We start from the raw sequence: 15025 nt of genomic DNA, 5'->3' as shown, positions 1-15025 counted from the left end.
AACTAGACATTGAACCACATGAGGTAATATTAGGGCAAATAGTTAGAAACTTTGTCTACGAATGAGGTTTTAAAAAGCATGTTAAGCTTCTGTAAAGAGTTTTTGGGAAGGGAATTCCAGAGCTTTGGAGACAGGCAGCTGAAGATATATCCACCATGATGGAGTGATTAAAATCGAGGATGCTCAAGAGGCTGGAATTAGATGAGCTCAGATATCTCATTGGAGATGGGAAGGACCAAAGCCATGGAGCGATTTGAAAACTGGGATAAGAATTTTGAAATTGAGACATTGTTTGACCAGGACGCAGTGTAAGCCAGCAAGCACAGGGGTGTAGGCGAATGGGTTTAGTGTGAGTAAAGTCATGGGCAGCCGAGCTTTTTTGGACAGCCACAGGCTACAAGATAAACTTAGTGTGCCCAATTACCCTCTACCAGCTTGCATTTCATCAACGGTAAAGTGAGCGAAGGATTCAATGTTAAACAATGCCAACTCAGCAATAGAGGGTTCATGTGCCACTGGAACCATGCATCTCTATTTCTTTGTCACTATAGAGGAACTGGGCACCAGAAGCGACAAGGAAAAGCTGCCCTGGATTTATGGCAGTATTTGACTAAATATGGTATAAACAAGCTCTTAAAAAAAACACTTATGGTCAGTAGGCACCAAATAGAATCATAGAAAAAACTACAGCACAAACAGGCCCATCGGCCCAAAAGTTGCGCCGATCTTATCCTACCTACTAGGCTTACCTACAACCCTCAATCCTATTAAGTTCCATGTACTCATCCAGAAGTCTCTTAAAAGACCCTATCGAATTTGCCTCCACATCCACCGATGGCAGCCAATTCCACTCACCCACCACCCTCTGAGTGAAAAACTTACCCCTGACATCTCCTCTGTACCTACTCCCCAGCACCTTAAACCTGTGTCCTCTTGTGGCAGCCATTTCAGCCCTGGGGAAAAGCCTCTGAGAATCCACTTGATCCTCTCATCATCTTATACACCTCTATCAGGTCTCCTCTCATCCTTCATCTCTCTAAGGAGAAAAGATCAAGCTCTCTCCACCTATCCTAAGAAGGCATGCCACCCAATCCAGGTAACATCCTTGTAAATCTCCTCTGCACCCTTTCAATGGCTTCTACATCCTACCTGAAATGAGGCGACCATAGAACCATAGAAAACTACAGCTCAGAAACAGGCCTTTTGGCCTTTCTTGTCTGTGCCGAACCATTTTTTGCCTCGTCCCACTGACCTGCACTTGGACCATATCCCTCCACACCCCTCTCATCCATAAACCCATCCAAAATTTTCTTAAATGTTAAAAGTGACCCCACATTTACCACTTTATCTGGCAGCTCATTCCATACTCCCACCACTCTCTGTGTGAAGAATCCTCCCCTAATATTCCCTTTAAACTTTTCTCCTTTCACCCTTAACTCATGCCCTCTGGTTTTTTTTCTCCCCCAGCCTCAGTGGAAAAAGCCTGCTTGCATTCGCTCTATCTATACCCATCAAAATTTTATACACCTCTATCAAATCTCCCCTCATTCTTCTACGCTCCAGGAAATAAAGTCCTAACCTATTCAATCTGTCTCTGTAACTCAGCTTCTCAAGTCCCGGCAACATCCTTGTGAACCTTCTTTGCACTCTTTCAACCTTATTTATATCCTTCCTGTAACTAGGTGACCAAAACTGTACACAATACTCTAAATTCGGCCTTACCAATGCCTTATATAACTTTACCATAACACTCCAACTTTTATACTCGATTGGCCTTTATAAATCGGACTATGTACCAAAAGCAGAACTGTCTGTGGTCAGACCACAACTGAGCACAGTACTCCGAGTGGGGTCTAACCAGGTCTTATACAGCTGCAGCATTATCTCCCAATTCCTAAACTCAATTCCTCGATTGATGAAGGCCAGTACACCATATGCCTTCTTAATCACATCCTCTACCTGCAAAGCCGATTTGAGAGTCCTATGAACCCGGACCCCAAGATCCTCCTGATCTTCCACGTTGCTAAGCGCCTTACCCTTAACGTTATATTCCTTCATCCCATTTGACCTGCCAAAATGTACCACCACACATTTATCTGGATTGAAGTCCATCTGCCACTTCTCCGCCCAGTCTTGCATCCTATTGCATGCTGCAACTTCTGACATCCCTCCAAACGATCCATAACACCTCTGAACTTCTTGTCATCGACAAACTTACCAACCCATCCCTCCACTTCCTCATCCAGGTCATTTTATAAAAATCACAAACAGCAAGGGTCCCAGAACAGATCCCTGGGGCACTCCACTGGTGACCGACCTCCATGCAGAAAAAGACCCATCTACAACTACTCTGTGCCTTCTGCGGGCAAGCCAGTTCTGGATCCACAAAGCAACATCCCTTGCCCCCTCACTTTCTCAATAAGCCTTGCATGGGGGACCTTATCGCGCATGGGGGACCTTATCGAAGACGTAAGATGTAAAATGTAAGATGGTCAAGATTATCTGGGGACCAATCACCATAGCCTTAAACTCTTGGGGTTAATGTTCTCAGTCAAATCAGCTGCTTTATCAATAACCTTTCTTCAGAAATAGAGCTGTTTACTGACTATTCCACATTGCCCTTTCACAGCTCTTGTGATGATAGAGCAATGTGGTGATATAGCGGCTAGCACTGCTGCCTCAGAGTGCCAGGGACTAGGGTTCAATTCTGGCCTTGGTTGCTGTGTCTAGCTGTGGTTTGCGTGTTCTCTGTGTGTCTGTGTTGGTTTCCTCTGGGTGCTCTGGTTTCAGCCCACACTCCAAAGATGTGCGGGTCAAATGGACTGGCCATGCTAAACTGTCCCTTTTTGTGTTTCAAGATATGTGGGCGAGGGGGATTAGCAGGGTAAAAACATGGGATTACAGGGCCTGTCGGTGCAGACTTGATGGGCCGAATGCCCTCCTTCAGTGATTCTATAATAATAAAGCAGCCAGTGTCAGCTTACAGCAGAACTTAAATAACACCTAATCATTATAATCATAGAATCCCTACAGGGCAGAAGGAGACCATTCAGCCCATCAAGCCTGCACTGATGACAATCCCACACATGCCCCAGCCCTTGCCCCTCTCTCCCTGTAATCGCGGAGGCCTGCAGCTGATTGCAAGCCCCACACCACCCGAAATGCAGCCCTTGCCCACCTCCCCCCCCCCGTCACACGGACTGATCGTGCCTGCCCCCCCCGCCTCCAACGATCGCAATGCAGAGTGGGTCCCCTACCCCCACCCCCTCAATCCGTTCACTTGCAGAATGACAGTGGAACCACCCCCGTTCTCCTCCCCGCCCCCCCCCCAATCTGACTGCCTGCACAATGGCAGCGGGCACTCGTGGTGGGCAGTGCCAAGATGCCTAGTGGCCATTACTGAGGTGCCAGGCTGGCACTGCCCGTGGGGTACCCTCCTTGCCCTCAGCCTCCCCAGGGGGCCTCAATGGCCTCCGGTTCTACAGGCGAGGCCAACACCAGGAAGAATGTCTCCTGGCAAGGCCGTGGAGGTAGGTGAGCTCGGACGATTGAGTGCTGCTGGGCTGTCTAAAGTATGCTAATGAACGTTACAATATACTTGGATAATTTATTCAGCCTCTTGCATTTCTGGCGAGATCTGACCGTGTCGGAAATCCGGCTCTCGTGAGATCGTGGGAGCTGAGGAATTGGGCGTGACCCTGATTTCTCAGCTCTCGCGTGATTTTACTGTTCACCGCGCCCATTACAACTCCAGACGATAACTGGAAGGAGTGGGACAGCAATGGAAAAAGCTCACATTTGTTGGTGGGGGGTAAACATCTGTCCATTGTGCAGCATTCCCTGGACAGAAAATGGGACAAAAAAAATCCGTTTCTGACACAATGGGGGGGGCGGGGAGGGGATTCTCCGGCCTCGCTGTGAAACGTTCCTTGTGGCGGGAGGTGGTGTGCCCTTCACCAGCCGTGGGATCGTCTGGTCCCGCTGCTGGCAATGGGATTTCCCGATGATTGCACCCCTTGTCGCTGGGAAACCTGCAGCAGGGACACACCATCAGCAGGACCGGAAGATTCCACTGGCGTGAAGAGCTGGAAAATTCCAGGCAATATTCCAAGCCTTCATCACAGACTCCATGGTAATTGCAAAGGCAGCTTTGCAGACAACTGCGTAAACCAAACAGAAATCTTGAGAGGAATTTCACATTCCTGTCACGCTGGGGGAGTGTAATAAGTCTTTGGAGGCAGAAGTCCCTTCACCAAAATTCCTTTATTTACAATTCCCACAGCAGTACACAGAGTGCTACCTTCGGGAGTGCCTGAGGAATTGACACTCTTGGCTAAATACAAGGAAAAGACTCCCTGGTTGGCCCAGTCATTGACTCCTTAATCAGGGAGTTCATATTCCAAATTGAAGTCATTATAGGTAGGGACCAAACGAGGTGAGGCATTCGATAGTCCATCGGCAGGACCAGAACCGGTGGGAGTGGCTGTAAAATTCTGCTCCTCGTGTGTGTGCATGTGTGTGTATTTTATATATATGAAGCCCTACCACAAATTCCCGTTGGGATTGCGCAGCCCAGGACAGTGATATCCGATGCTCGACATTTATCTTTGGGAAATTGGCAGCGAAGCAGAAGACCTGATGTAAATCTCCTGCAAATGGTGTGTTTCCCGTAGTTTCTAACCGTAACTACAGTTAATATTCATTTCAGGTTGGTCTTCAGCGATCTCAGGGTTACAGAGATAAAGTAGAAAGTGGACTTAGTGAGTGTTACGTGAGCCATGATCTTATTAAATGGTGGAGCAGGCGTGAAGGGCTGAATCCTGTTTTGTTTAACAGTTTTATGGTCTTCTGACCTCCATCTTGTAATGGGCTGAAAGTGGAGCTAAAGAAATTCCAACTCCAGCAAGGCACCTCGAGGAGTTTGCTTTGATTATGTGCTCTTGTCCTGGGGTGAGGCTTTAGTCTGTAATATTCTACACCTACAGCTGAATCAAACTGATAAGCACCGCAAAATTTATTTCCATGGATTCAACAATGAGGAAAAACTAGAAATACTGGATTTTCAAGCTGCCAGAAGAAATTGCAGAGATGAAACCTGAAAAGTAGATGATAGAAGCCGGATATGCAGCACTCATTGACTCGGTGCAAAATGGAACAATAGATCAAGGGGGCATGGGCTGAAAATGGTAGAAAGCCCATTCGGACTGGTGAATATCACAATGCAGAAAGATCAGTAATTGTAAAGCTACGTAGATGCTGGATAGATAGCCAAAGATGAGAAAATGCCCTTCCTCAACAGGTATTTATTTTGAGAGGAGATTTCCTCCCTTTTCCAACCTCTTACTGTTTTGGAAGTATGCTTTGCTGCCTCAAGGTGGCACGTGAAATTGGGCATTGTAGTGGATCAACTATAACACTGGATGTGTCAGTCACTGCAATCCTCAATGCAAGGGAAGGCATTCCAACTCACACCCAAAGGTCAGTTGAGGACTAGGCGTGGTCATGTTTCACCAAAATCACTGAGGCTATGCACATAAGCTGCATCTTTTCTCTACAGCCCCCACCATTTTGTATTTTGACTTGAACACTGTAATACATGGAGCAGAGTTAAAATTATAGCATCCCCACAGTGCAGAAGGAGGCCATTCAGCCCATCAAGCTGCACCAACAACAATCCCACCCAGATCCTATCCCATAACCCTACGTATTTTACCCCCTCCCCCCCCCACCGACACTAAGGGATAATTTAGTGTGGCCAATCCAGCTAACCCACGTATCTTTGGAGTGTGGGAGGAAACCGGAGCACCCAGAGGAAACCCATGCAGGGAATTGAACCTGGGTCCCTGGCACTCTGAGGCATCACCTCGTGCCACCATGCAGCCCAGTTGACAAGTGGTCAACCACTTGTTTTTCCTATGCATGACAATAGTTTCAACTCTCTATTTTGAGCTCCTCATGTGCTGACGCCCATGTTTGTGGCTCCTGGGACTTTGCAAACAGTCTCACAACACTTTGTGAGTTATCACTTCTGCATATGTGCAGACATAGACTGTGTATAGGAGGGAGAGAGAGCACCCACAGAGAGTTAGGGGGCGGTTTAAAGACTGTGTGACCACTTTATTCGCAGGCAGACAGGTGTTTTATTTCTCTGAAAAATTCATTATTAGGATGTGGATGTTGGCAAAACTGGCATCTGAATTCAATTCTCAAGGTGGGATTTGAACTTTCATTCTGTAAATTAACAGTCCAGTGATGTTGCCAGTACACTGCCGTACCAATGTTACCCGTACACTGCCATACCAATCTTAGTAAGAAGTCTCACAACACCAGGTTAAAGTCTAACAGGTTTATTTGGTAGCACGAGCCACTAGCTTTTAGAGCACTAATGATTTTCGCGTTACCACGAATGATGGGATCAGGATCCTCCCCCCGTTGTGTTTTGGATTTGATGAATATCAAAAAAAGATGTAGCACCCGGTCAGTCAGCATTTGCAAATGAAGGCGGCAATTTGACGTTTCAGAGGAGAGCTTTAGACGGCACAACCTTACAAAGTGCCTCACCCCAATTCCCATCTTGCCTCCTCATTTTTTGCCAGTCCTGATCTGCTATCTATTTCCAGCATTTTCTTTTCCTGACTGAAGGTTTCAAGCATTTGAAGCTTTTAAACGCACAAGTTACACACTTCTGAATGTTGAAGGAAATTTAACTGTGAGTCAGAATACAGAGGTCTTAAAGTTAAAGTTTATTTATTAGTCACAAGTAAGGCTTAAATTAACACTGCAATGAAGTTACTGTGAAATTCCCCGAGTCACCACAGTCCGGTGCCTGTTCGGGTCAATACACCTAACCAGCACGTCATTCAAAATGTGGGAGCACCTGATGGAAAGTCACGCAGACACGGGGAGAAGGCGCAAACTCCACACAGACGGTGACCCAAGCTGGGAATCGAACCCGTGTCCCTGGAGCTGTGAAGCAGCACTGTGCTACCGTGCCGCTCTGTTTTGAACAGTCTATGTCGAGAGAAGGGGCACTGGGGAATATGGCTATCCTCGTTACCAACCATTCACACACAGCATGAGTGGGACGTGTTTTTCAGTTTCGTTTATAGTTGTAACCCAGTTGAAAAACTTTCTGATTCTTTGCATTTTAAACAGAATATATTTTGTGTTATTCAGTGTCTGCACAATGTTGCAATACAGACACAGAGGAGACTTTGGGTGGAATCTTCCCAAAGAAGTGTCATAAAAGTCTGAAAACTGGAGTGTTTCACACCAGTTTCTTTGGCTCCAGTGGCCTCTGGTTCCCCCAGTGTGACCATGATGCCTGGACTCTGCTATTGCGGAGCAGTAGGCATTCTTGTCGGCGTGACGTCTCATGGGTGAATCATCCATGAGGCCGGAAGCAGCCGTACCAAACGCGTTAATGCCATTTAAGTGAGTTAAATTGGTGGCAAAACAGGGTCAGGAAGATACCAAATCAGTTCGTGCCTGGCACAAATCAGGTTTTTAGGCTTATATGCAAGTCTCCTAATTAGCCACACTGGCACAGCGAACCGGTAAGATTGTGCCTATTATGTTAGCGGCACGATCAGCTTGAAGTGACGTAGATCAGGGGCTGGAATTTAGCAGGAGATGGGCTGGGAGCAGGGGGGGGTAGGCTGGTAAAATGCAATGGAAGGTATGGGGAGGGGGAGCTTGATGCCTTCCTGTTGCCAGCGACGTTTTACCACCGTTGAGAACTTTGACAGACTGGCTGCCCCCTAGGCAGACGCTGGAGGCAGGTATCTGCCCAATAAAGGGCCACCTTCCACCTCTGTTTTTATTTTGTTGGAGTCGGGAGAGGCTGCTGCTGTGCCTGGCAGCCTTCTTGTGGGTTACTTGGTAACAGGAGTGGGAGTAATAGACAGGCAAAGAGTTTCTGCAATAATGTGATCTGCTGGACTGATTTGGTGCTATAAGTAAGAAAAATTTTCAAGTATGGCTCTGGGTTTTCTTGTTCCTTTGCCGTCCCAAAGGATTCTGACTGGGATGGACCAAGGAAGAGTTTAGCCCACAGTTCTGAACCCATTTTGTGCTTGGGGCAGGCTTGATAGGCCAGCCAGTCATTTCCTGCCCATCGATTTAAAATGTTTGTATACCAATAATATGAGGAAAACATTTGACTCGGCCTCTGACCTTCAGCCTAAATCCTACTCTGAAACCCCAGGAACGACCCAAAAAAAAACAAAACTGCATTAACGCTATTAAAACAAAGACCCTAATATCTAGGGTCAATTATTCTTATGTGTCCTCTGCATGTGAGCTACCTGGAGCACACAGATTGGCACTGTTTAAACAGAGTTAAATTTCAATACATCCCTGGCAAGAAACATGATAAGAAATACATTTCTTAAAGGCACAGTATCATCACAGCATGAACTAAGTGTCTTGCTTGGCCATTTCAGAGATCAACCACATTGTTGTGGTTCTGGAGTCACAAGTAAGCCAGACCGGGTAAGGATGGCAGATTTCCTTCCCTAAAGAACATTAAGAACCAGATGGGATTTCCAACAATGGTTTCATGGTCACGATTACTGCCAGTAGTTTTGACTTTTTTATCCCTATCTCTCTCTGATCACTGATGGCTTCTTTCTCCCCCTCATTTTACTTTTATGCCTCATACAAAGTGACGTGTTGATGATATTGGCCGAGATTCTCCGATCTTGTTCACCCTGCCAGCGAGAATGGAGAATTCGGGCACTCGGTCAAAATTTCATTCACTGCAGCGGGACTGGAGAATCACAACTGTGGATGAGGTTGCAGAATTCTGACCACTATCAAAATATTTGACAGATATTTCGGAATTAGTTACTCTAGTAAAATTTGTGCAAGGGGTGAGTGAGAGATCAGTGGAACACAATTCATAAACTGGCCAATTGTCAAGTTGCAGAAAAGAAACTGGGAGTGATTTATGGTCAGTGGGGGAGGAGTGTTCTGTCTCTGAAATAAAGAACTGAAACATCAAGTAATGGGAAATCTCAATAAAAACACTTGTAATTTTGGATTGATGGAAAGAGAACTGTACAGTTGTTGTAATTTGGGTTATAACTCGCTGACAGCTTAACTTCGGTGCAGGATTCATTGAAAAGTTAATGTTATATTTTTAGTCACAAGTAAGGCTTACTGCAATGAAGTTACTGTGAAATTCCCCTAGTCGCCACACTCCGGCACCTGTTCAGGTCAATGCACCTAACCAGCACGTCCGTGGGAGGAAACCGGAGCGCCCAGAGGAAACCCACGCAGACACGGGGAGAACGTGCAGACTCCACGCAGACAGTGACCCTAGCCAGGAATCAAACCCAGGTTCCCGGCAGCAGTGCTAACCATTGTGCCACCAAGCCGCCCTGTTGATCTAAGAACGGTTGCCTTTCTGAGGGTATATCAAGTGATGAGAGACTGGCTTTGTGAAGGTTCCTCACCATCTGTAAACGCATGCATCAAATCAGCATTTTAAAAACATGCAGTCATCGCAGCTTCGTGGAGCTTGAAAATCACAAGATTCACATTTACGAGAAGGCCAGTTTGTATTGCTGCCTTCCTTATTAATAAAATTCATAGAAAAATAAACATTATTTGTTGGAAACCTGGCCTGGTAGCTGCGAGATTTGCACTTTTTTCCTCTCAGTTCTTGTTCTCAGTTGGGGAATCTGTCAATTCATCTCTATATTTGTCAGCTAAGCTGGTTCAGAGCAGAAAATGCAGACAAGGGGACTGGTTCTGTCCCTTTCCCTTTGCAGGCGGCACGGTAGCACAGTGGCTAGCACTGCTGGTTCACAGCTCCAGGGTCCTGGGTTCAATTCTCAGCTCGGGGTACTGTCTGTGTGGAGTTTGCACATTCTCCTCATGTCTGTGTGGGTTTCCTCTGGGTTCTCCGGTTTCCTCCCACAGTCCAAAGATGTGTGGGTTAGGTTGATTGGCCATGCTAAAGAATTGCCACTTAGTGTCCAGGGTTAGTGTTAGAGGGTTTAGTGGGTATAATATGTAGGGATATGGGGGTAGGGCCTGGGTGGGACTGTGTTTGGTGCAGACTCGATGGGCCAAAGGGTCTCTTTCTGCACTGTAGGGTTCTATGAGTCTATGATCTATGATCTGAGGAAGGGAGTGCAGCGAAGGTTTACCTGACTGATTTCTGAGATGATGGGGCTGCAGTATGAGGAGAGATCATCGATTATGTTCGCTGGAGTTGAGAAGAATGCAAGGCAATCTCATAGAAACCTATAAAATTCTAACAGGACTCGACAGGGCAGACGCAGGAAACATGTTTTCAATGGTGGGGGAGTCCAGATAATATGAGGTAAACCTTTTAGTACTGAGATGAGGAGAAATTTCTTCACCCAGAGAGTGGTAACCCAGTGGAATTTGCTACCACAGAAAGTAGTTGAGGCCAAAACATTGTATACTTTCAAGGAGGAGTTAGATATAGCTCCTGGGGAAAAGGAGATCAAAGGATATGGAGGGAAAGCAGAATCAGGCTATTGATTTGGATGATCAGCCTTGATCATAATGACTGGTGGAGCAGGCTCGAAGGGCAGAATGGCCTCCTCCTGCTCCTATTTTCTATTTGTCTATGAAAAAGGGCATGATACAAGGACACCCTGCTGGAGGAATGTGCTTCTAGCTGTCCCTAGAAAGTAGACTTGCCTACCAACAGAATGCATCCACCCCTCAGAGATTTGTGAATAGACCACTGTAATGCAGTTAGCTTTACATAAAGGCAAAGTTGACCTAGTCTCAGATGATCATAGACTGTCTTCCCCTTTGAGGGGAAGAGTTGACTGATGGTGATTTAAGCTAAGGATCACCACACCTCAGGCGATGGGCAAGATTGAGAGGGTGTGAGTAACCTCAGCAGGCATGGGAATGGAACCTGCGCTGTTGGTGTCGCTCGACCGCACAAACCAGCCGTCCAGCCAACTGAGCTAACCAACTCTCTGGGTGGCACCTTTTAGTACACTCCCTCATGGCAGTGGTGCCCACTGTCGTTTAATGGCCACTTCATGTAAGACTGTAGCTTTAAGTTGTGTCTGTGGCATTTCATTGCTGTTGTAATTCATTCTTTTCATGGATTACACATCAGATCATTTGGTTCGATACAAAAATAAACAAAATCACTGCAGGAAATTCTAGAAGACTGGTTAAAATTCTTTAATTCCAACGCAGTGGAAGGGAATTTAATTTATTTGGCTGCCATGAAGTAGTAGCCTTGGTCAGAGGATTGTTTATCCCATATTGTCAAACAATGACCCCTGGTTCTGGACTCCCCCACCATTACAAATATGTTTCCCGCATCTGTCCTGTCTAGTTCGGTTAGAATTTTTTAGGTTCCAAGAAGATCGCCCCGCATTTTTCTCAACTCCAACAAATATAATTCTAACCGACGATCTGACCTCATGTTTCAGTCCATCTCAGATCTTTGAGTTGTTCTTGAGATGTCAGCTTTTATAGGGCAGCCATTTTTCTTTGAAGCCACCTATCAGGTTTGTTGAGTTGCTTGGGTCAACACGTACCATGGTGGTGTCACACAGTGGCGGGGGAGCTCTGTTCTTGAAGCTACAGCTTTCCCTGGCTTTTAACAGATTATTTTAACCACTGCTATAAAAGCAAAGAAAACTTCATCTCCCTGGCATCACCTTCCTCCTCTTGCTTTCCAATGAGCGAAGTGTCAGGATGTACCAGCAACGGGAAGGGGCGTTACCTAATCTCGCAGGATGGAGGGCTGCAATCTGACAGACCACTCCCTGACTGGGTGGCAGATCTACTTTCAACTGGCAAAGGAAGTCACGGGCATTGACTAAAAATAAAAAGCTATATTGCAATCCTTTTTCTGATTGGGGAGGGCGTGAGTCAGGAATAAAGTGTTGCGTTTGTTGAACGGTTTTTATTTTCCAAACACTTGTCCATTTAAAGCTGCCCTCCTTTAGAGCACATAAAAGACCTTTGTGATGTCTATTGTGCTGCATACACAATAGGTCTTAATTAACAGCCATTGAATACTATCACCTGCGCCGTGCTTTGAAAAGGTTAATGTGATATTCCCAGAATAGCCAGCGCTAACGGGAAGTAGAAAAAGTGACACTCTTGTCATGTTACTGTTGAAGGAAAGAAAATCAGGTGTACTTTGGCTTTGGGGCGATGTGGTGGCACAATGGCACTGCTGCCTCGGAGCATCAGAGATCTAGGTTTGATTCCCAGTTTGGGTCACCATCTGTGTGGAGTCTGCATGTTTTTCCTGCGGGTGCCCCGGTTTCCTCCACAGTCCAAAAAATGTGCAGGTTAGGTTGACTGGCCATGCTAAATTGCCCATAAGTGTCCTGGGATGTGTAGATTAGAGGAATTAATGCGGTAAATGTATGGGGTTGCGGGGATAGGGCCTGGGGTGGGATTGTTGTTGGTGCAGACTTGATGGGCCAAATGGTATCCTTCTGCACTGTAAGGATTGTATATCTATATGTTCTATAAATCCGAGGGAAAACCGCCAAAACATGGAAAGCCGCCATTTAAATGAAGTCATGTTGGAAGGTCAGTGCAAAACTGCTGCAGGAAGATCTCCAATCTCTTGGTGATGCTGATATGAGGGGAGGTGGTGGTGTAGTGGTCTTGACACTGGACTCCCAATCTAGAGATCCAGGATCATGCTCTCAGAACCTGGATTCAAATCCCACTGCAGCAAACCTGAATTCAATAAAAACCTGGAATTGAAAGTCTAACAGTGACCATGCAAAAAAAAAACCCATCTGCTCCACTAATGCCCTCAAGGGAAGGAAATCTGCCATTCGTAATCTGGCCTGTGACTCCAGATACACAGTAACTACCTTCTCTGAAATGGCTAAGTGAGAGACACTCAGTTCAAGCCTTCCACACCTCGTGACTGAATCACAAAATGTGGGCTTGAATATTCTGATTTAAAACACCTCCTTTGCCTGGCGGAGGAGTGTGGTGGGGCCAAACAGAGGGAGATGGGGGTGGATGACCTGAGTTTGGTGTGCTCTTTTAATAGAGTATTTTTTAACAATTTCTTTTTAGATCCTGAAGAACAAGTGAAAATTGATTCCAATGAAAGAGCGTTCAAGGAGCGGATATTTTCGAGGAAACGGCAAGGTGCGATGCGACGCAAGATTCATCAGGTCAACCATCATAAGTTCATGGCCACGTACCTACGGCAGCCCACATACTGCTCCCATTGCAGGGAATTCATATGGTAGGAAGCTTCTGTGTTCAGTCCCAGATGTTAAATAAATGCTCTGCTTTTTGTTTAAAGGCTAAAATCCTTAAACGTGGAACATCCGTTGAGGGTAATTCAGGGCCGTTACCCTTTTGCACACAAGAAGCAAAGGTTTCTCTTTCAGTTTCCACTCTAGAATGTTTGTCAACTAAGCACTTCATGATCTTGTGTGAATAAAGATAGTCAATAGTGACCCCTGATGTTCAGATGTTTTTGTTACTGCACTTTTCTATGTCTCTTGGTTTCTCTGTACAAACGTTTTGATGTGGGGATGCCAGTGTTGGACTGGGATAAACACACAGTAAGAAGTCTCAAAACACCAGGTTAAAGTCTGACAGGTTTGTTTGGTAGCAAAAGCCACTAGCTTTCGGAGCGCTGCTCCTTCGTCAGGTAAGTGGGAGTTCTGTTCACAGACAGGACATGTAAAGACACAAACTCAATTTACAAAATAGTGATTGGAATGTGCGTCTTTACATGTGAACAAGTCTTAAAGATACAGACAGTGTGAGTGGAGAGAGGGTTAAGCACGGGTTAAAGAGATGCGCATTGTCTCCAGACAGGACTGTTAGTGAGATTTTGCAAGCCCAGGCAAGTCATGGGGGTTACAGATAGTGTGACATAAACCAAAGATCCTCGTTGAGGCCGATCTCACATGTGGAACATGGCTATCGCTCTGAGTTGTCGTGTGTTGTGAAGGCCACCTTGGATTACACTTTCCTGTTCTCTTCCTGTTCAGTGGTCACGGGCATTCGGATCTGACCTTCGAGTAAGTGTTCGCCAAGGTGGCCTTCATGACACACAACAATGCAGAGTCGCTGAGCAGAGACTGATAGCCAAGTTCCGCACACATGAGGAAGGCCTCAACCAGGATCTTGAGTTCATGTCACACTATCTGTAACCCCCACGACTTGCCTGGGCTTACAAAGTCTCACTAACTGTCCTGTCTGGAGACAATGCACATCTTGTTAACCTGTGCTTAACCCTCTCTCCACTCACATTGTCTGTACCTTTAAGGCTTGATTACCTGTAAAGACTTGCATTCCAACCAGTATTTTGTAAATTGAGTTTGTGTCTTTTTAAGCCCTGTTTGTGAACAGAACTCCCACTTACCTGACGAAGGAGTAGTGCTCTGAAAGCTAGTGGCTTTTGCTACCAAATAAAGCTGTTGGACTTTAACCTGGTGTTGTGAGACTTCTTACAAACACTTTGAGACAGTTAGAAGTCTCACAGTACCAGGTTAAAGTCCAACAGGTTTATTTGGTATCACAAGCTTTTGGAGCACTGCTCCTTCATCAGTTGAGAGCTTGTGATGTAAAGCTCCAAAAGCTCGTGATACCAATAAACCTGTTGGACTTAAACCTGGTGTTGTGAGAGTACTGTGCCCACCCTAGACCTCTGCCTGCATCTCCACATCATAACATTTTGAAAGACTAATGTTTATTTTTAATTAAATGGAAGATTTAGCCACCTTTTTCGCTTATCCTAACAGTTATGGTCGCACGATCCAAACTATTTTCTAGTATGACCCATTTAACACTTGAAAATTGACTTGACATCAAGAAACACAAAACTATTTATTTTGTTGCTGATATGTTTTGGGACATTGTCTTATTTTTAAGTTCACTGGATCTGAGTGTTGCTGGCTAGGCCAGTATTTGTCATCCAACCCTAATTGCCCTGTGAGTCGCCTTCTTGAAACATTGAATTTGAGGTAAAAAGGGACCTGTTCTGAGTATCGCAGACAGGTTCATTTTTCAGAGTCCT

The 15025-nt window shown here is 45.7% G+C and overlaps 1 protein-coding gene across 1 annotated transcript in view; it reads left to right on the top strand.

The window, feature by feature from the left end:
- prkcha (protein kinase C, eta, a) overlaps positions 1-15025 on the top strand; it is a 194404-nt gene that overhangs the window by 101031 nt on the left and 78348 nt on the right. Inside the window, exon 4 of the mRNA XM_080202405.1 lies at positions 13063-13237. Within this exon, the coding sequence (XP_080058531.1) occupies positions 13063-13237 (175 nt within the window). The remainder of the gene's footprint in view (positions 1-13062; positions 13238-15025) is intronic.

The sequence above is a fragment of the Carcharhinus amblyrhynchos genome, chromosome 14 (genome assembly GCF_965287045.1).
Source record: "Carcharhinus amblyrhynchos chromosome 14, sCarAmb.v2.hapA, whole genome shotgun sequence".
NCBI classification, from domain to species: domain Eukaryota; kingdom Metazoa; phylum Chordata; class Chondrichthyes; order Carcharhiniformes; family Carcharhinidae; genus Carcharhinus; species Carcharhinus amblyrhynchos.
The sequence above is the reverse complement of the archived record's forward strand: the minus strand, read 5'-3'. Positions and strand labels throughout refer to the sequence as shown.